This window comes from Dama dama, chromosome 11 (genome assembly GCF_033118175.1).
Source record: "Dama dama isolate Ldn47 chromosome 11, ASM3311817v1, whole genome shotgun sequence".
Classification (NCBI taxonomy): Eukaryota; Metazoa; Chordata; class Mammalia; order Artiodactyla; family Cervidae; genus Dama; species Dama dama.
Window position 1 is genome coordinate 33,368,689 of NC_083691.1, and position 16,935 is coordinate 33,385,623.

Consider the following 16,935-nt stretch of genomic DNA (forward strand, 5'->3'; position numbering starts at 1 on the left):
GTTACATATGGCCTTCCCTGTTGGTACAGTGGTTAAGACTCCCTGCTTCCACTGTAGAGGACATGCCTCACAGGGGCCAAAAAGGGGGAAAATAAGATGCTGCTGTAAATAACCTTGTATCTAAGTTACTTCATATGTATAAATTCCTAGAAGCAGAATTGCTGGACCAAAATTTAGGCGCACTTGTGATTTTGATTGATGGACAATCTTTTTTTACTGATCTGTTTCTCCATCTCTAATCTCTACCAGTTAGCTCTGCTTAATTTCGATGATTGAGTGATATGCTCAATATTTTAAAAAATGAATTCATAATGATTTTTATAGAGAAAAAGCAAAAATTCAACTTCTCATTGCATGCCACTGGAAGTAACTAGTGATCAATTCCTGAAAATTGACAATTAAAAAAATTAAGCATTTATCTTGCCTTTCCAGTATGAATTAGTAATTCAGAATAGTAACTGATGACTAATAACTGAAGCTGAATCTCCAATACTTTGGCCACTTGATGCAAAGAACTGACTCATTGGAAAACACCCTGATGCTGGGAAAGATTGAAGGCAGGAGGAAAAGGGGATGACAGACACGGGATGAGATGGTTGGATGGCATCACTGACTCGATGAACATGAGTTTGAGCAAGTTCCAGGAGTTGGTGATGGACAGGGAAGCCTGGCATGCTGCAATCCATGGGGTTGCAGAGTCAGACACGACTTAGAGACTGAAATGAACTGATGAGAGAGTTCTTTATAGAAGATTATCAGCTACTAAGTGTTGAATGATGTAATTAGGAAAAAAAATTTACCATGTTGCATCCTCTAATGAAATAATTCAGGCAACAATCAAAAACGGATCCATTCATCACTGAAAATGGACTAACCAACCTGATGTGAGGCAGTGTGAAACATAATCAGCCTAGTTCCTGGAACAAGTTAAATGTCATGAGAAAAGAAAGGAGGCTGAGGAGACTGCTTTTGATTACAAAAAATTCAGGACATAATAACCACAGATAATGTATGGATGTATTTGGATCCTGATTCAACTGTAAAAAGCCACTTTTGAGACAAGCAAGGAAATTTGATTATGGATTGGACAAAGATAAGCAAAAATTTAACAAGTGTAATAACATGGTAAATTTCCATATTTTTTAGAGATATGCTGATGTTTGGAGGAGTAAAATATAATGACTGGGATTTGCTCTAATGCAACTTCAGCAAGGAAAAAAAAGGGGAAACAGAAAGCATTCATGGGAAATCTTGATAATTTCTGCATTTGGTGAGGGGGATTCTTTATATAGTTCACTGTACTTCTATGCTGCTTGAAATTTTTCAATAAAACACACACATACACACAAAATGGATGACTCTTCTGTGTTTTTAGGCTAACCATAATGGTCAGACTCTCACAATCTGAACCTAATCCAACCTATGTTAACAGCTTTATCACTAATTTTCCACATAAGCCTCCATTCTAGCTTTACCGCATGACTTGACACTTTGGAACTGGCTGATCATTTTAAGGCCTGTTCTGTACTCTTAAGTTATTTCCTCTGCTGATCTGCCTTCTCATCCTTTTTCCAACTGGGAAATTTCTTCTCCTTCAAGGCTTAGCTCAGATGTTAGCTGTGAAGTCTTGCCCAACCTCACTAGATCTCCTGAGTTGCTTCCAATGAACTCTGTTCATCACTACTAGTAGAATTTATCTCATACTGTAGATACAGTCTGTCTTCCTCCATCATGATGAGTACTCCCTAACAGCACATAGCATAAAAATTAAAGGCATAGACTCTAGATCCAGGATGCCTGAGATCGCATGCCAGTTTACTTAGCATTACATTGGGCAAGTAACCTCACCTCTCTGTGCCTCAGTTTTCTCATCTGTAAAATCTTACTTCATAGGATGGTATTAATCTCCTGAATGATAAGAAAGGGCCAACAGTTTCCAACACATGTTAAGTACTGAGTACTAAGAATATAAAATATTAATATATTAATGTGTAACATTAATACAAATATCAATGTATTCATTTAATATTAATATAGTAATAACACTAAATACTAAGAATAGGACTCTTACTTGTCCTTATTATACTGCTCCTCATATCTAGCTCAGTGTCTGGCACATAGATGCTCAACAAATGGTTGATGACTTGGGATAATTTTTGGTCTCCATACTGACCTTCACTTTGGCCCCAAAGCACTGGCATGGACCTAATCACTTGAGAACACTTCCATAAAGGTTTGTCTGAGGTTCGCAGCAGGTGCTAAGAGGGACTGGAGAGTTTGGACTCCTAAGTGGTGGTGATGCTAAAAGAGAGAACAGGCAGCAGAGTCGCTGAGTGTAGGGAGTATGTCATTTATTGGCCCTGTGTTCCGCCACTCACTGGTCACTACTCTTGACTCGTAGAACAACAGGTACAGAACTGCAAGGGATCATCCCCAGCTCTGTGATCACCAGGTCCACCAGTTCTGGGGGGGTCACATCATAGACCAGATTCAACAACCGTAGGGACGAGTGGTTCTGCCAGTTAGCCAGGGCCACATGTTCTCCTCGCTCACACAGCAGATCATCAGGGTCATCTGCAATGGGAGGTGCACCCTTTTATGTACTTTTAAAAAATAAGTTATAGTTCAACCTCCCTTCTCCCTCCCAAATCTTCTCAGGTTCCCGGAACTTCCTCTTCTGCCCACCTGGGCCTCCTTACCTAGCTCATTAGAAACAAAGGCATCAGTCTGCACACGCTCACAGAACTTGTATGTTTCACAGCAGACCAGCACGGGTACATTATGGGCCCGTGCCACCAGGGCCAGCTGTGCCGTCCCTACCCGGGACATCACAGATCCATTCGCCAGGAGAGCATGAGCTCCCAATAGCACCTTAGAAACCTATTTTGAAGAGTAGAAAGAAGGAAAAAAAACATCATGTGTGACCAATGCAGAATAAGGTTTCCAACTCCTACCCAGGATAGCAACATTAAGACAATGAGTAACAAACCGTTATAATGGCCCTTGGAAAACACCTGACCACTGATTCACTGCACCACCCACAGGAAGACTACACTCTGAAGTTACTTTTGTCTGGTTCCCTCCTGGTGGCTGCTAGTTTAATACAAGGTTCCTGTCATAGGTAGACATGCTGTGTAATGTGCTGGAGATGTTCTTCCTATTAGCTATCAACAAGATTATAGAGTTTTAGGATTTCTAGGTAACTGCAATGTTGGGAAAGTAAGATTATGTCTATACTACTGTACCCTTTTACTCCACTTTCGAGTCCCTTTACTCTGCCCTCACCTCTGGGAGCACATAGGAAGCTGCAGGAATCAGCAGGTAGGAGGCAGGGACCCCAGCACGGACCAGAGAACGTAGCGTGTGCTTTCCCTCCAGCCGTGGCCGGCTGTCCACCACTACCACGCGAAATTGCCGGCCCTTAGCCCAAGCCTCCTGAAGAATTTGTGATACCAGAGATGAGCTGGAGCGAAGGGAGAGGAGGATTCAGTTATAAATGTCACTGACTGATGGTCAGCTCATTCCTAAAGGGCAAAGGGGCAGTCCCTTCTTCAGATCATTTCACTTCCCAGTTTTCTCAGTTGTAGGGTCTGGCCCATACCATCCGTATACCAGGATCACATCTCCATTACTGATCTTCTTATAAGCAAAGCGTGAGATTGCCTGAGCTGCAAGCACAATCTTCTCTTTTATATATCTGTCAATAGCTGCTTGTAGTTCTGACTTGGCCTAATGGAGTAAGACACTTAAGGAACAAGAAATGGACATTTTTTCCTTTGATTATTATGCCGGATACTTGAACATGTGTATAACAATGGGACTAAAGGGGGCCCAGATCAGACAGTCCAACCACCTCCTTAACGTCTGCCCAGGCAGACCAGGGAGTTGCCCTTCCTGGGAGTCCCAAATAGGTTTCCAACTCCATCCTCCCATGCATGCCTTGCTCATGCCTCATACTCATCACCTCCTCTTCCCGCTTGGAGCTGCTCACAACCGTGATCTCCTTGTTAAGGAACTTGATGGCGTTGTACATGCTTGCTGACAGGGGACGGCACTGAGTCAGGAAGCTACAACAACAACAACAACATCTTGCATCCGTGCAACGCTTCACAGCTCATAAAGCTTTTATATTTAAAAACATCTTTTGAAAGAGAAGACAGAAAAATTAAAAACAGAGATAGAAGAGCAAGAAAAAGGGTTCAAGAAAAGGACGGAGCAAGGTAAAGAGTGGGAGCAGACGTGCAGTGGTCATCCTCACCTGAAGTAGGGCTTTAGTTTATTCACCAGGTCCCTTGACAATTCTTCATTGGGAGGTGTTGTGTAGTCCTGAATCACCTATATGGTACACAAGTTGATTGGCAAAATGCCCCCTGACAAGTCTCTGAAAGGGGGATAGGGTAAGCTTCTCTGAGGAGAGTCTTCTAGGATGGCATCATTTCATCTTCCCCTTGAAATGACTCTGGCTGAGAGAAGCTGGGGTAGTGTTGGGGAAGGTGAGGCTAGGTCATAAAATGAAGCAGGATGGGACATACCTGCTGCAAGGCACGAAGCAGGGCGATGCACCGGGCATTGGAGCCGCTGACCAGGCCCTGGGAGTACTGCAGGCCGAGCCGCACCATGGCTGGGTGGATCACAGAGGATGGGATGCTGATGGGATGGCGGTGTCACACACTTTGCAAGGGAACTTGAGCACCTACCGCCCACCTGCCCCTGATGAAAATGAACCTCCTTCACTAGCACAGACACCCCCATTTCCTCAAGAGTTCTGCCTTGTGTTCATACTTCTTTCCACAGTTCCAACCCCCAGTTTCCAGTCATTTTGAAAACAGAACTACTAAAACTCCCCAGACTTAAAAGATATGACAGTTTCATAAAATCCTACCTCATAAACTGGGTCAAAGAGTTTTGTCTGCTGTACTGGGGTAGGTGGGAGAAGAGACTGACTTTGGATCCATAATCCTTTCGTGTAGGAACCTTGACAAAACAAGAGGACAGGACCAAGGGCCCAGAGTTTAAAACTGTGGGATGATGCTGGGAAAGAAGAGGACAGTGAGCCCGCTTTGACCCAAATTCTCATCCTTTTCCAAGGTCTCACTTTGCCCCAAGCAACTTTCCTCCCTCTATTCCATCTCCCTAGGCTCTTTTTGGCCATACTCCAAACCCACTTCTTACCTGCTGTCGCTCTGGTTTTTTCACAAGCCTTCTCAGAAGTGTGGGGTCATCAACCTGACTATGCTCAGGTAGACGCTTCACTCCTAGAAGAAAACAATCATATCTTCAAGACACTGTAGGTGATTAAAAAAAATATGCTTTCAGGGCATAAGGGACAACATCAAGAGAAATCTGAGGCGGGGTAGAAAATCGGAGAAAAAACGTAGATGAAGAAACAGGGGTAGGAAGAGGCTGAGGGGAGAACTGTGAACTCTGGGAACCAAGGTAAAAACTGGCAGCTGTTCTCTGGTGGGAAAGCCTGAGCTAATATAGGCAGGCCTTTGAATCAACGGAGATCTTGAAATGAAGGGACAATACCTGAGGGGGTTTCTCCAGCTGTGCTGGGGCAGGCTTGAGGAGGTGGCCCTCCTTGGTCCCCTTTTCTCGCCTGCTTCAGGGCCCGCTCAGCCTCCTGCTTGGCCCGCCGTTCAGCTCGAAGTTCAGCTTTACTCCTACCTGCTGGAACTTTCTCCTTGGTAGTGCCCAACTGACTGTCCGGTCCTGTCAGGTGTTTGGCTGGGCCTCCTAAAGGTAGAAGGAGGAGGTGCCCAAGCCTCTTGGGCAGGTAAATAATAGCTATGCCCCAACCAAAGCCTCTTTTCCTTTTCACTTATTCTAATCAACTTTATCCTGTCTCCCCCTCTTTTCTCCCACCACATCCCTTTACCAGCTTCACACCCCAGCCCTTTGAAAAGCCCCCGCACCTTGACACTGGGCTGCAGATACAGCGGAACCAGTTTCTGCTTCTGCCCCCTTTTCCTCCTTCCGTTTCTTCTTCTGCTGTTTCTTTTCCTTCCGAAGCTGCAGCTTTTCTTCTTGGGTCATCTCCCTCCCCCCTGCCTAAGACACAGACACACAATACTTCTCTTCCCCAATAATTCCAAAAATGAATAAACACTACTGGATACTAATTAGACTCCCACACGGTCCACAATCCTTCCTGAGTCTCACCAGCTCCTTGTTACAAGCTAAGAGCCCACAGGGATCGAAGTTTCTCCTTCAAGTCAGAGTCACACTACCATTAAGGCTGACAAAACTCTGTAAAAATCTGGCTTTACCGAAAAATAAAGTGGAACGAGGATGGAAGCTGGGGCGGAATGAAGTTGATACAGGCTCCTGCGTACCGCCTGACAGGGTAGCTTGTGCGGGCACCCTCACTTACCCCAGACCGAGGAGCAAGCTCCGCCTTCATCCCAGATCCCGAGTCTGCATCAGAAAACAGGGCACAAAGTGAACTAGAGAGGCTCCGGGAAGGTTTGGGGGGACTCGTACTCGGCACAGCTGGTTGCTGGCTCGGCATGACCAGAGCTCGGCTCCGCCACCAGGCGGGAGGTGAGCCTGGGATCCGCGTGGGGACGCAGTGCGCGGCCGGATCAAAGGGAAGCCGGGCGGGGGAAAGAAGCGAGCACGCACTCTTCCCGGAGAAACAAGCCGGTGCGCGGCGCGGAGTGCGTCAGAGGCAGCGCGGCCAGAGTCCGTCGTGGCGCGGGAACCAAATGACGGGGCCCAGAGGGACCCAGGGCCCAGCAATAGCCGTCTGGAGCTCGTTGGCTCACGTACTTATTTGTGCGCCCGGCCCTTCACTCACCCTCGCGAACAGCCACAGCCACGGTAGCCATCACCCTCCGTTCTAGGCTCCGCCCGCCGGGGTCACCGCGACTATAGCGCCCCCTGGGTCGACAGCCGCGGCGCGCAGCCCCAGGCCGACTACAAGCCCCTGCGTGCTCTGGGGCCCCGCCCCCGCCCCGGGCTACGGGTCGCGATAAGGGCCATCTTAATTTTAGGCTCCTAACTCCTTAGACTACAGTTCCCAGGATGCCAGGCGGCGCTGCGTCCCAGAGCGGACGTTCCCAGCCCTTCCCACCGCCGATCTCGCGCCCACCCCACCCCCGAAAATGGCGAGCGAGACTGCGGGGACGCGCTGAGGAGCGGAGGCGAGCGTGCAAAGCCGCTGCGGCCCTCATAGTCCGGAGCCCGGCCGGGCCCTGCTGCAGGGAATATGCACTTTTCCATTCCTGAAACCGAGTCCCGCAGCGGGGACAGCGGCGGCTCCGCCTACGTGGTGAGGAGCGGCCAGAGCCCAATCGGGCAGGGGCGGGGATAACGGGCCGGAGCCTCTCCGAGCGGCCTCCGAGGTCTGGCTGCCACCTTTCAGGCCTGGTCACAGGCCGCCGACTCCCGACGGCCTCGCTGGGAGTTTATATTACGTCTGAGATTCGTCCAGCGGTCGCCCCAGCTCCTGTAGGTCCTTTGTTCGGCCGCATCGCCTCCCTCGGCTGGGCCGCGGCTACTCTGGTGGGCGTCACTGGCCTCTAGGGGAAGAAGACTGCAGCCCGAGCGCCCGAGTTTGCCCCGACTGGTCCTTCTGCTTTGGGACCTGGCTCTGGGGGAGATAGACTGGCAATCCTCGGAAGATCTCGGCGCGTTTCTCAGCGCAGCTGTGCCAGGCCACTTCCTGCCAGGGTTCGCAAGGGGACCGCCCAGACCGCAACCCTAAAATGCTTGCCTGCTTTTGTGTCCTCAGGCCTATAACATTCACGTGAATGGAGTCCTGCACTGTCGGGTGCGCTACAGCCAGCTCCTGGGGCTGCACGAGCAGGTGGGACTGGCACCCCTGCCTTGTGGCAGCGTCAAGCCCTTTCCTCCACCTGGGCACCAGCGTCTCCATTTCCCGCCTCGTCGCTTATCCGTAGGCTGTAGTTCCCTTTTAATCACAGCCGCAGGGGAGGATTTAGTGCTTTATCTGGTCGTGTGACATTTCCGGGGAACTCCCTAGGAAGCTTAATGTCTGCCACTCTTAACCAGCCCTGTCTATACTCACGTTTTCCTTCCTGCTTCTCTGCCCCCGTCTTACACAGCCTGTACACTGCCTGTGCCTGTGCATGGATAGATCGCCCCCCCTTCCCCCTCCGCTGCCAGAGCACTTTCCTTCTGTCAGCTGAGCTGCAACTTGAAATTCTTTTCCCGGTTCATACAAACCATTCATCAGTTTGGGTCTGTGTTCCTTGACGCACCTGAGTGGGTGTAGCTGTTCCAGTTATCTTGTGTCTGTGATGTAATGTTTCTGTTCTCACCAGATTGTGAGCTCTGTATTTAATTCAGTAGAGCCTTGATTCTACTGATTACTAGTTGTGCAACCCTGAGCAAGCTGCCTGATTTCTTTGGGCCTCAGCTACTCCAGCTGAAAAATGGATTCATTGATCTGCAGTGTCCCTTTTAAGTCCTAAGATGCTTCGTGAATATACTTAGCTATTACTTGACTGTGCACATAAACTGTCCTTACAAAGCCCTTTGCTTCCTGTAGGGGGTTCAATGAATACAGCCTTGCTAGATAATGAAGGGGCTCACTAGGCCCTGGCCCTATATAAACCCTTCCCACCCTGTGAAGGGGCTGACTCGCACACTAAGATTGTAAAGGGCATATATCTAGAATAGAGGAATGGCTGCCCTTGCCAAAGGAATCATTTCCTGGGTGACCAGGGTCGGTAGGGGAGCAGGGATTGAGGAAAAGGAAAGGGAGCCCAAGAGAACATTATGAATGTGGATTGCCTCTTGTCACTTACGATGTTTATGTAAAGAGTTGTATCTCTTTCTCCAAATAGCTTCGGAAGGAATATGGGGCGAATGTACTTCCTGCATTTCCCCCAAAGAAGCTTTTCTCTCTGACACCTGCTGAGGTGGAACAGAGGAGAGAGCAGTTAGAGAAGTACATGCAAGCTGGTGAGTGGCTCGAGGGAACAGAGGCTGACTTTGTTGAGGATTATGGGGAGAGAATCAAAACAGCTGATTCTGTAGAAGGCCCTGCTGGGAAACCTCTTGTTTGATCTGTTATTTAATGAGCAAAAGTAAATAACATGCAAGGATGCTCTAGCATCTAGGTACCAGAAAAGCAGTTTTGGCCCTGACATCTATAAGAAATACTAATACGGCACTAAACAGTCTTAAAGCATTTTCAGTTAGTGGGCAGAACTTCATACATTTGTGTCCAATGTGCTTTAGATGAACATTAAGTTCTGTAGACGGTACTTAACTAGATGGTAGCTAAGGGTAGGGCAGGTAAGGAGTTTATGCAGGGGACTTCCCTGGCAATCCAGTGGTTAAGACTGCACTTCCAAGGCTGGGGGTGCCGGTTTGATCCCTGATCGGGAACCCAAGATCCCACATACTGCACGGTCAGTCAAAAAATAAAAATTAAGTTAAAAAAGAAATTATGCAAACAGTGAGTGGGGTGAGGCCAGCTGGGAGATGTGACAGGCCACCATCAGCCAAGGAAAGGGAGCCTACCAAGAAGAGAACTGGAGGGAGCCAAGAGGGAACTGTAAGTTACTAGAACATCAATCTCTTGTCCCCACAGTTCGGCAAGACCCATTGCTTGGGAGCAGTGAGACCTTCAATAGTTTCCTGCGTCGGGCACAGCAGGTGAGGCTTTGGGGGACCAAGATTTAAGGTTGAAGCACCTTCCTGTAGGGCCACATCATTTTAATCAGGTGGGTACAGAGGAGTTATTCTGGCATCTTTCTTCATGGAAGCAGGCTTCTGCTGTACCAGTGAAATCAAGGAAACACAGCTTATAATTAAGCCGCTGCGAATAAAGGCACTGGAAGGACCTAGAAATACATAGTTGGGAAGAGGTCAGAGCTGGACGCCGGGCATGTGGTTAACGGTGCTCCCATTCCATTCCCATGTTTGTTCACAACCAGGAGACACAGCAGGTCCCCACAGAAGAGGTCTCTTTGGAAGTGCTGCTCAGCAACGGGCAGAAAGTTCTGGTCAACGTGCTAACTTCAGATCAGACTGAGGATGTCCTGGAGGTGAGGCACTTGTTCTGCACTGGCATTCCTTCCCCCATGCCCCCTGCACTTCTTCCTGGGCTTGAGGTGATTGGAACCACCCCATTTGATGAGCTGTACTTCCTTCCTTGTCCCCAGGCTGTGGCTGCAAAGCTGGATCTTCCAGATGACTTGATTGGCTACTTCAGTCTATTTCTAGTTCGAGAAAAAGAGGATGGAGCCTTTTCATGTGAGTTTCTCTGGACTCTACAACTTCCCTCTGTTTCGAGTAGTGAATTTGTTTGCCTGTCTCCCCCAAGAATGTGGCAGGCATTTCCCCAGGGCTTCCCTCTTGCTTTCCCTCCCCTGAGTCTGACATTTTCATTTTTTTTTTAAACCCATAGTTGTACGAAAGTTGCAAGAGTTTGAACTGCCTTATGTGTCTGTTACCAGTCTTCGGAGTCAAGAATATAAGATTGTGCTGAGGAAGAGGTCAGGGCTGGGCTGGGAGGAGGGAGAGAGTGCTGGGTTGGATTATGGGGCCATGTGTTGAGACAGAGGGACCTGGGCAAGGGGGTAGTGCTGGGTTTTTCTACCAGGCCTCCCAAGCTTCCTCCGACTGTATCACCCTTCACCCCACAGTTCCAGATTGCTCCCGTTTTGCCCCCCTTTCCTTTCTACCTCTTGCCTTCCCCCAGCTTAGCCCCATTACCCCTTTCCACCCCTTGGCCTCACAGTTATTGGGACTCTGCCTATGACGACGATGTCATGGAGAACCGGGTTGGCCTGAACCTGCTTTATGCTCAGGTGAGCTTGGAGCTGCCTCAGAACCCTTCCCCTGAAAATGGCTCTGGTGTCCTACTTTGCCGAGAAAACTCCTTTTGTGTCTTTACTGCCGGTTCACGGGGAAGTTCCTAGCATGCTCTGAGGGCATCTGGCACAACCTGTACTCTCCCTGCCTTGTAAGCTGATTGGTCAAGAAGACTCACTGCCAAGAGCTGGCTCAGATGTGGGGCTAGGGGTCAGGCTGGACAGAGCTAACTGGACACTTTCTTTGGACCTCTGATTGGGAGCAGCCCCTCACACCATGTCTCCACTGTAGACGGTAGCAGACATTGAGCGTGGATGGATCCTGGTCACCAAGGAGCAGCACCGGCAGCTCAAATCACTGCAGGAGAAGGTCTCCAAGAAGGAGGTGAGCGTTGCCTCCCCGTTTCCCTCCAAGGGGTTGCTTCCTCTGGGCTGTCCTGCTTCCCCTCGTGACTCGCCCACATGGTGACTGGGTTTCAGTTCCTGCGGCTGGCCCAGACACTGCGGCACTACGGCTACCTGCGCTTCGACGCCTGTGTGGCTGACTTCCCCGAGAAGGACTGTCCAGTGGTGGTGAGCGCAGGCAACAGTGAGCTCAGCCTCCAGCTCCGCCTGCCTGGCCAGCAGCTCCGTGAAGGCTCCTTCCGGGTCACCCGCATGCGGTGCTGGCGGGTCACCTCCTCTGTGAGTTGGGGTAGGAAGGGGAGGCCTTTGGGATGGAGGCCTGGCAAGCCTTGAGCTTCGAGAATGGGCTGGAGTAGGTCAAGACACAAGGCACAGCCTCTCGGGCTGAGAATGAACTCAGCCTGATTCCCCTTCCTCTCCAGGTGCCACTGCCCAGTGGAGGCACAAGCAGCCCCGGCCGGGGCCGGGGTGAGGTGCGCCTGGAACTGGCTTTTGAATACCTCATGAGCAAGGACCGGCTACAGTGGGTCACCATCACCAGCCCCCAGGTGTGAGCCCACCCTCAGGCCTCCTCTGGAGCCCATTGCACCGTCTCTCTTAGATACCCAAGTCTAGGGCTTCCAGGACTCCATGTGAGTGGGAGCCCTTGTCCTGGGGTGCTGGGCTCAGGGTGACCACTCTAGTCAGGCTGAGCTCTCCCCTTGCCCTCAGGCTATCATGATGAGTATCTGCTTGCAGTCCATGGTAGATGAACTGATGGTGAAGAAATCTGGCGGCAGTCTCAGGAAGGTACGTGGTGGCTGTGCTCTCCCTGCCTTTTGTCCTAGGGCTGGTGCTTCTGAGAGGGAGGGGAAAGGCTCAGGATTCCTATGGGAGTGATCCTGCCCTTACCGGCGCCTCACGTCTCCATCCCCAGATGCTGCGCCGGCGGGTTGGGGGCACCCTGAGACGCTCAGACAGCCAGCAAGCCGTGAAGTCACCACCATTGCTTGTAAGTACTGCTCCCTGACCAGTGCCCCAGCCCACCCCACCCTTGCCTCATCTCCCCACAAGGTCTCTGATGCCGCTGCCTCATCTTCCCCAGGAGTCACCAGACGCCAGCCGGGAGTCCATGGTCAAACTCTCAGTGAGTTTCCCACGAGGCTTGGTGAGGTTGGTGTTCTTAGGGGATCTCAGGGAGGCTCAAGCGCTCTGACCCCCAACCCTGCCTTTATTCCAGAGCAAGCTGAGTGCTGTGAGCCTGCGGGGGATTGGCACTTCTGGTACAGATGCCAGTGCCAGTGACGTCCACGGCAATTTTGCCTTCGAGGGCATTGGAGACGAGGACCTGTGATCTCCAGCACTCGGATGTCTGCCCTCTGCCCTGGGAGAATGTTCAGAAACTTGCCCTGTGCCTGTATCCCGTCCTGACCCCCAAACAGGGGGCATTTTCCTTTCTCTTGTCCCCTTTTCTCCTCTCAGCCAGGGGCCTCCTAACCCACCTCTCCCTCCACCTCCCCCCCATCCTGGGGCTGGCTACACAAAGGATCACCCAGAGCTGGCCGTCAATGCCAAATTAGCATTTAGTATTTTGCACAAAGTCCACGGGACCATGGCTACCTGCTTGGGGAGGAACCACAGTTCCCTCCAGGCTGCTTCTGGCTTCTCAGGGCCATGAGCCAAGGGGATGGGCAGAGGTCTGTGTACGGTCTGGCCCAGCTCCCCATCATTAAACTCAGCCTGATTGCTGCCTACCTCTGGTTCCCTCTCTGCCCCCGCTCCCCCCATCACAGCACGCACTGCTGTGCTAAGGGTGAGCCTAAGCCGTGCTTGTTGCTGCCAACTCAGCATAGACATGGCTTTGTTAGTGTTTCCTTTATTATAAAGCACTGAAATAAGTTAAATAAACAGGTGCGAGGCTGGACAGTCCCCCAGCCAGTTCCTCCACTGCCCCTGGGAGCAGTGGAGATGAATACAGGGCCCTTCTCACTGAGCTTATGAAGTGCATCAGTCAAGGCAAGGCCCCCTGGTCCATGTGGGTCCCCTGCCCATGGGGTTTGGGCTGATCCATACAGTGCCTAGGTGAGTCAGTGTGGAGCCCCCTGGCCAGCGGGGGAGGAAGGAGAAGGTGGCTTCTGGTCCGTCTGTATAAAACACAGGAGGGTCAGGACTACTGCATGGAGCCCTGGGACAGAAGGACCTAGTTCAGGGTGAGTCTGTATGGAGAGCTCGGCTACTGGTGGCACCCAGGGCTGTTGGGCCCCGAGAGCTCAAAACAGGGGGAGGACTGTGAGGTGGGGCCCAGCCCTCAGAGGCAGAGAGGCCAGGCCCTCCCGCCCCCCCATGGCCATGCACCTTTTGGTGGCGCTTGTAGTTGTCCCAGTGGCCCGTGGTATAGGCGCAGGTGGCACAGCGGAAGGGCTTCTCGCCTGTATGCCGCAGCATGTGGCGTTTGAGGTTCATACTCTGATTGCAGCTGTAGTTGCAAAGGCTACACCGAAAAGGTTTGTCCCCAGAGTGGATCCGACCATGACGTTTGAGGTTGGCCAGGTTACCACAGGCATAGGGGCAGAGGGGGCACTTGTAGGGTTTCTCTCCTGTGTGGACGCGCTGGTGCCGTTTCAGGTTGTCCAGGTGAGCAGAGGCGTAGGGACAACGGGCACAGCGGAAGGGCTTCTCACCGCTGTGCGTCTTCATGTGCCGAGCCAAGTGGTTGGGATAATGAGTGGCAAAGGGGCAGAGGCTGCAGGCGAAGCCTTTGTCACTGGGGCCCTGGGGTCCCCCACTGGCACCACCTCCAGTCTCTCCTTGCATGCAGCGCCCACACGTGGCTGCTCCCAGCCGACTGCCCTCCCCCTCCTCCAGCTCTTGCCCACAGTTCCGGCAGGTCCAAGGGAACAGCAGCTCTGGCAGTGGTTCTGACCCAGTCCCACACAGGCCTTCCCCTTCACCCCGCAGCTGCCCACAGTCCGGCAGGAAGCTGGCACCGCCTGGTGACACATGGAGGCTCAGATCTGGAAGCAGCAGGGCATCTGTGGGGACAGTGAGACCTGGGCTATGAATGCAGGTACCCGCTAAGGCCACCCACCCATGTCCCAGGTTCTTTAGGCCTGGCTTTTTACCTTCGGGTCGCCGAGGCACTGCTCCCTCCTGCTCTGTGGGACTGGGAGGCCGGGCAGGACGTGGAGCACAGCAGCGGAAGCCACAGGTCGGGCAGGGAGGAGTGGGGGGCCCCCCATGGGTGCGCTGATGCCGCCTCAGGTTGCCCAGGCTGCTGCAGGCAAAGGGGCAGTGGGGACAGCGGTAGGGCTTCTCGCCAGTGTGGGTGCGGGTGTGTCGTGTCAGGTTGACGAGCTGGGCTGAGGCGTAGGGGCAGCGGCCACAGCGGAACGGCTTCTCCCCGCTGTGTGTCTGCATGTGCCGCTTCAGGTGGCTCGAGTAGTGGGACACGAAGGCGCAGAGGCGGCATGAGTACAGTAGCCGTGGGGGCAGCGGGGGCCCCCCACCCGGTCCTCCTGCCCCACAACACGGCCCCTCACCTGTGGGCCCCCCACACAGCTGGCAGGCTGGGCCTGGCCTCTCACCCCTGGCCTCCCCTGGACCCCTGGCTGGCTCCTCAACTTCACTCTCCGCACTTAGTGCCCGGCCGCCCCCAGACTCGTCGTCACTCAGCCCGTAGGGAAGCCCAGGCCTGGCCCCCAGAGAGTCTCCTGGTGAGACAGACATGAGAAGAGACATCAACACAGGGCAGAACCAGACTCAAAACTCCCTTTTTTTCACTTGTGGTCTCACCACTTGCTGGGCTCCACCCTTTCTCTTCAATTCAACTAACATTCAGCTAACATTCAACTAACAACTAACATTCAATTCGGCTAACATTCAACTTCAATTCAGCTAAACATTCAACATGAATTAGCTACCGCTGAGCCTGGACTAACCCAGTGATGATAGAGTTGTACATAGGTCCATGGAATGAAAAAAATGTGTGGTTTACAGTGGACCACAGATGGAAATCAATCAACAATTAAGTAATTCTTGGGATAAGCAAAAATACATAAGGCAGAGGCCTGAGACCTTTTTCTAATTCCCCCGTCAGTGAGGACTCAGTTTTTAATTTATAATCAGCTCCATACTATCTCAAGAGACAAAATTTGGAGGGAAGAAGAAACAAAGTAATGCATGTAATACTACTTCTAAGCCTAAAGGATGGATTCCCTTTTGTGTGGATCCCTTCAATGACTTTCAAAAGCATCTTCCAGAAGTGGCATTAAGTGGATAGGTAGTGCAGCAACTTAGGATGGGGTGATGCTAAGATCACAGGGAAGACTGTGGAAGGATATTTGAGGGTAGAAATTAAAACCTCAGTGCAAAAGGAGTTTATGTTACAGGTGAAACGGAGTTAGAAGTACCAAGCATGAATGAGGTTGCTTCCCTAAACCTCTTAAACTCTTAATGAATGGGCTAGGGAGCAAGACAAGGTTATTAAAAGGGCATTTACTTGTAATCAGTTGTTTTCTGTGATTTCTCCACTGTACTATTCATAACATCTTTGAACCAGGCCCTAAAACTTCACCTCAACAAAGTGAAGGACCATCAGACAAATGAAATCTAGCTCAAATCTAAACTTATACTAAACCAGTCGCACTGGCAGTAAAGCATGTTTTGCTCAGAAGCACTAAACCTAACCCGCCTTCTAAAGGCTGGGGTTCCATTGGTCACTTTCTTAAGTGCCCCCAAACCCACCTTCAGAGTCTCTCTCGAAGCCCATGAGCTGGTCGCTGTTGCGGTCACCTTCCTCCTCTTCCTCTTCCTCCTCCTCTTCAAACTCCAGATCCTGGCCTAGTAGCAAATCACTCTCCAGTACCAGGGCCCCGGGTCCTTCGTCGAGGGAGTCTTCGGTATCCACTGAAGAGAGGAGGGGGCTTGTAGATTCTCCCTCAGGAACCGTGCCCATCATCCGCACCTGGGGAGCCAACCCTCGCAGACCGTACTTCCCGCACTCGCAGACCCTCTTGGGTACCTTGATGGGAAGCTAGGAGTCCAGATCGCCCACCCCATCCCTCAGGAGTCGCCCTCCACCCAGACCTGAACCCTCGCCACTGACCCCACCCCCGCTCCTCCCCACCCCACGGTCCCTGACCCCTGACCTTTGACCCCCTCGCATTTCACGGGCTGCGGGTGGCTTTGCTTCCTTCGGGGCATCGTGACCGGCTCCAGCCCGACGCGCCTCCGGCCTGCGGCCGCCCGACCCCGCCCCTCCCAATTCGGCCCGCCCGCCCTTCCTCTCAGGGCCCGCAGGCAGCCCCCATACAGCGGCGCGGGCCCCGGGCAGCCCCCGGCCCTGGCCCCGGCGCCCAGCTCAGGCCGCTCCCGCCGCCGCCGCCGCGTCCATTCATGGAGCCCCCTACCCCCCTACGGAGACCAGCTGGTACCTCCGTACTCGCTTCCGCTTCCGCTGCCGCAGAGCCACACGGGACGCGTAGTCCGTGAAAAGTAGCAGCAGCCAAGGCGTCCACAGTGTGACCAGGAAGTGATTGTGACGAAGGCAAGCGGAAGAGCCAATCAGGAATCAGGTGGAACCTGGCCGGCAAGGAGGGCAGGTCGAACCCTGCCCCTGGCTTTAAACTTAAAGGCCACCAGCCCGATCCTGACTCCTCGCAGGAGGAACAAGGAAATAATTTCTAACTCTAGGAGGGGGTGAGAATGAGCTGCGACGGCAGGCCAGCCTGTCAGCAGCTCAGGGAGTTACAACACCCAGGCC

General features: G+C 52.1%; 3 protein-coding genes across 10 annotated transcripts; 1 reads left to right on the forward strand and 2 right to left on the reverse strand.

Moving 5' to 3' along the window:
• Positions 1–2,330: 2,330 nt before the first annotated feature.
• EIF2B4 (eukaryotic translation initiation factor 2B subunit delta) lies at positions 2,331–6,960 on the reverse strand. 5 transcript variants are annotated; one of them, XM_061155038.1, is made up of 13 exons: positions 6,800–6,960; positions 6,374–6,417; positions 5,916–6,051; positions 5,530–5,736; positions 5,173–5,255; positions 4,883–4,974; positions 4,533–4,647; positions 4,259–4,335; positions 3,965–4,067; positions 3,602–3,729; positions 3,286–3,463; positions 2,700–2,880; positions 2,331–2,574 (listed from the first exon to the last, which is right to left on the reverse strand). In XM_061155038.1, exons 1-13 carry the CDS (start codon positions 6,828–6,830, stop codon positions 2,375–2,377), a joined length of 1,575 nt encoding a protein of 524 aa, XP_061011021.1. In that variant the 5' UTR covers positions 6,831–6,960; the 3' UTR covers positions 2,331–2,374. The 5 variants fall into 5 exon arrangements, with proteins under 5 accessions (XP_061011021.1, XP_061011022.1, XP_061011020.1 ...); XM_061155039.1 differs by lacking the exon at positions 6,800–6,960 and adding an exon at positions 6,625–6,790; XM_061155037.1 differs by lacking the exon at positions 6,800–6,960 and having other exon boundaries at positions 6,374–6,792.
• A 109-nt stretch (positions 6,961–7,069) lies between these two features.
• On the forward strand, positions 7,070–12,928 carry SNX17 (sorting nexin 17). 2 transcript variants are annotated; one of them, XM_061155045.1, is made up of 15 exons: positions 7,070–7,273; positions 7,736–7,810; positions 8,814–8,931; positions 9,566–9,630; positions 9,912–10,022; positions 10,140–10,230; positions 10,385–10,472; positions 10,718–10,787; positions 11,083–11,175; positions 11,271–11,474; positions 11,618–11,743; positions 11,907–11,984; positions 12,112–12,186; positions 12,280–12,321; positions 12,415–12,928. In XM_061155045.1, exons 1-15 carry the CDS (start codon positions 7,211–7,213, stop codon positions 12,526–12,528), a joined length of 1,413 nt encoding a protein of 470 aa, XP_061011028.1. In that variant the 5' UTR covers positions 7,070–7,210; the 3' UTR covers positions 12,529–12,928. The 2 variants fall into 2 exon arrangements, with proteins under 2 accessions (XP_061011028.1, XP_061011029.1); XM_061155046.1 differs by lacking the exon at positions 7,736–7,810.
• Positions 12,929–13,034: 106 nt separating this feature from the next.
• On the reverse strand, positions 13,035–16,757 carry ZNF513 (zinc finger protein 513). Of its 3 annotated transcripts, XM_061155043.1 has the most exons (5): positions 16,322–16,478; positions 15,918–16,079; positions 14,297–14,884; positions 13,530–14,206; positions 13,035–13,318 (listed from the first exon to the last, which is right to left on the reverse strand). In XM_061155043.1, the coding sequence occupies exons 1-5, from the start codon at positions 16,374–16,376 to the stop codon at positions 13,262–13,264; spliced, it is 1,539 nt and encodes a 512-aa protein (XP_061011026.1). In that variant the 5' UTR covers positions 16,377–16,478; the 3' UTR covers positions 13,035–13,261. The 3 variants fall into 3 exon arrangements, with proteins under 3 accessions (XP_061011026.1, XP_061011027.1, XP_061011025.1); XM_061155044.1 differs by lacking the exon at positions 16,322–16,478 and adding an exon at positions 16,607–16,757 and having other exon boundaries at positions 13,035–14,206; XM_061155042.1 differs by having other exon boundaries at positions 13,035–14,206.
• Positions 16,758–16,935: the final 178 nt, after the last annotated feature.

Excerpts from the sequence above, each read along its gene's own strand:
- SNX17 (XM_061155045.1), top strand. The coding sequence starts at position 7,211 with ATGCACTTTTCCATTCCTGAAACCGAGTCCCGCAGCGGGGACAGCGGC. Across the intron at positions 7,811-8,813 it reads TCCTGGGGCTGCACGAGCAG|CTTCGGAAGGAATATGGGGC; the intron begins GTGGGACTGGCA and ends TTCTCCAAATAG. Across the intron at positions 10,231-10,384 it reads AGAGGATGGAGCCTTTTCAT|TTGTACGAAAGTTGCAAGAG; the intron begins GTGAGTTTCTCT and ends TTAAACCCATAG.
- ZNF513 (XM_061155042.1), bottom strand. The coding sequence starts at position 16,376 with ATGCCCCGAAGGAAGCAAAGCCACCCGCAGCCCGTGAAATGCGAGGGG. Across the intron at positions 16,080-16,321 it reads GAAATGCGAGGGGGTCAAAG|TGGATACCGAAGACTCCCTC; the intron begins GTCAGGGGTCAG and ends TCCTCTCTTCAG. Across the intron at positions 14,885-15,917 it reads CTTCGAGAGAGACTCTGAAG|GAGACTCTCTGGGGGCCAGG; the intron begins GTGGGTTTGGGG and ends CTGTCTCACCAG.
- EIF2B4 (XM_061155037.1), bottom strand. The coding sequence starts at position 6,511 with ATGCCGAGCCAGCAACCAGCTGTGCCGAGTACGAGTCCCCCCAAACCT. Across the intron at positions 5,737-5,915 it reads ATCTGCAGCCCAGTGTCAAG|GAGGCCCAGCCAAACACCTG; the intron begins GTGCGGGGGCTT and ends TTCTACCTTTAG. Across the intron at positions 3,464-3,601 it reads GTGATCCTGGTATACGGATG|CTCATCTCTGGTATCACAAA; the intron begins GTATGGGCCAGA and ends CCTTCGCTCCAG.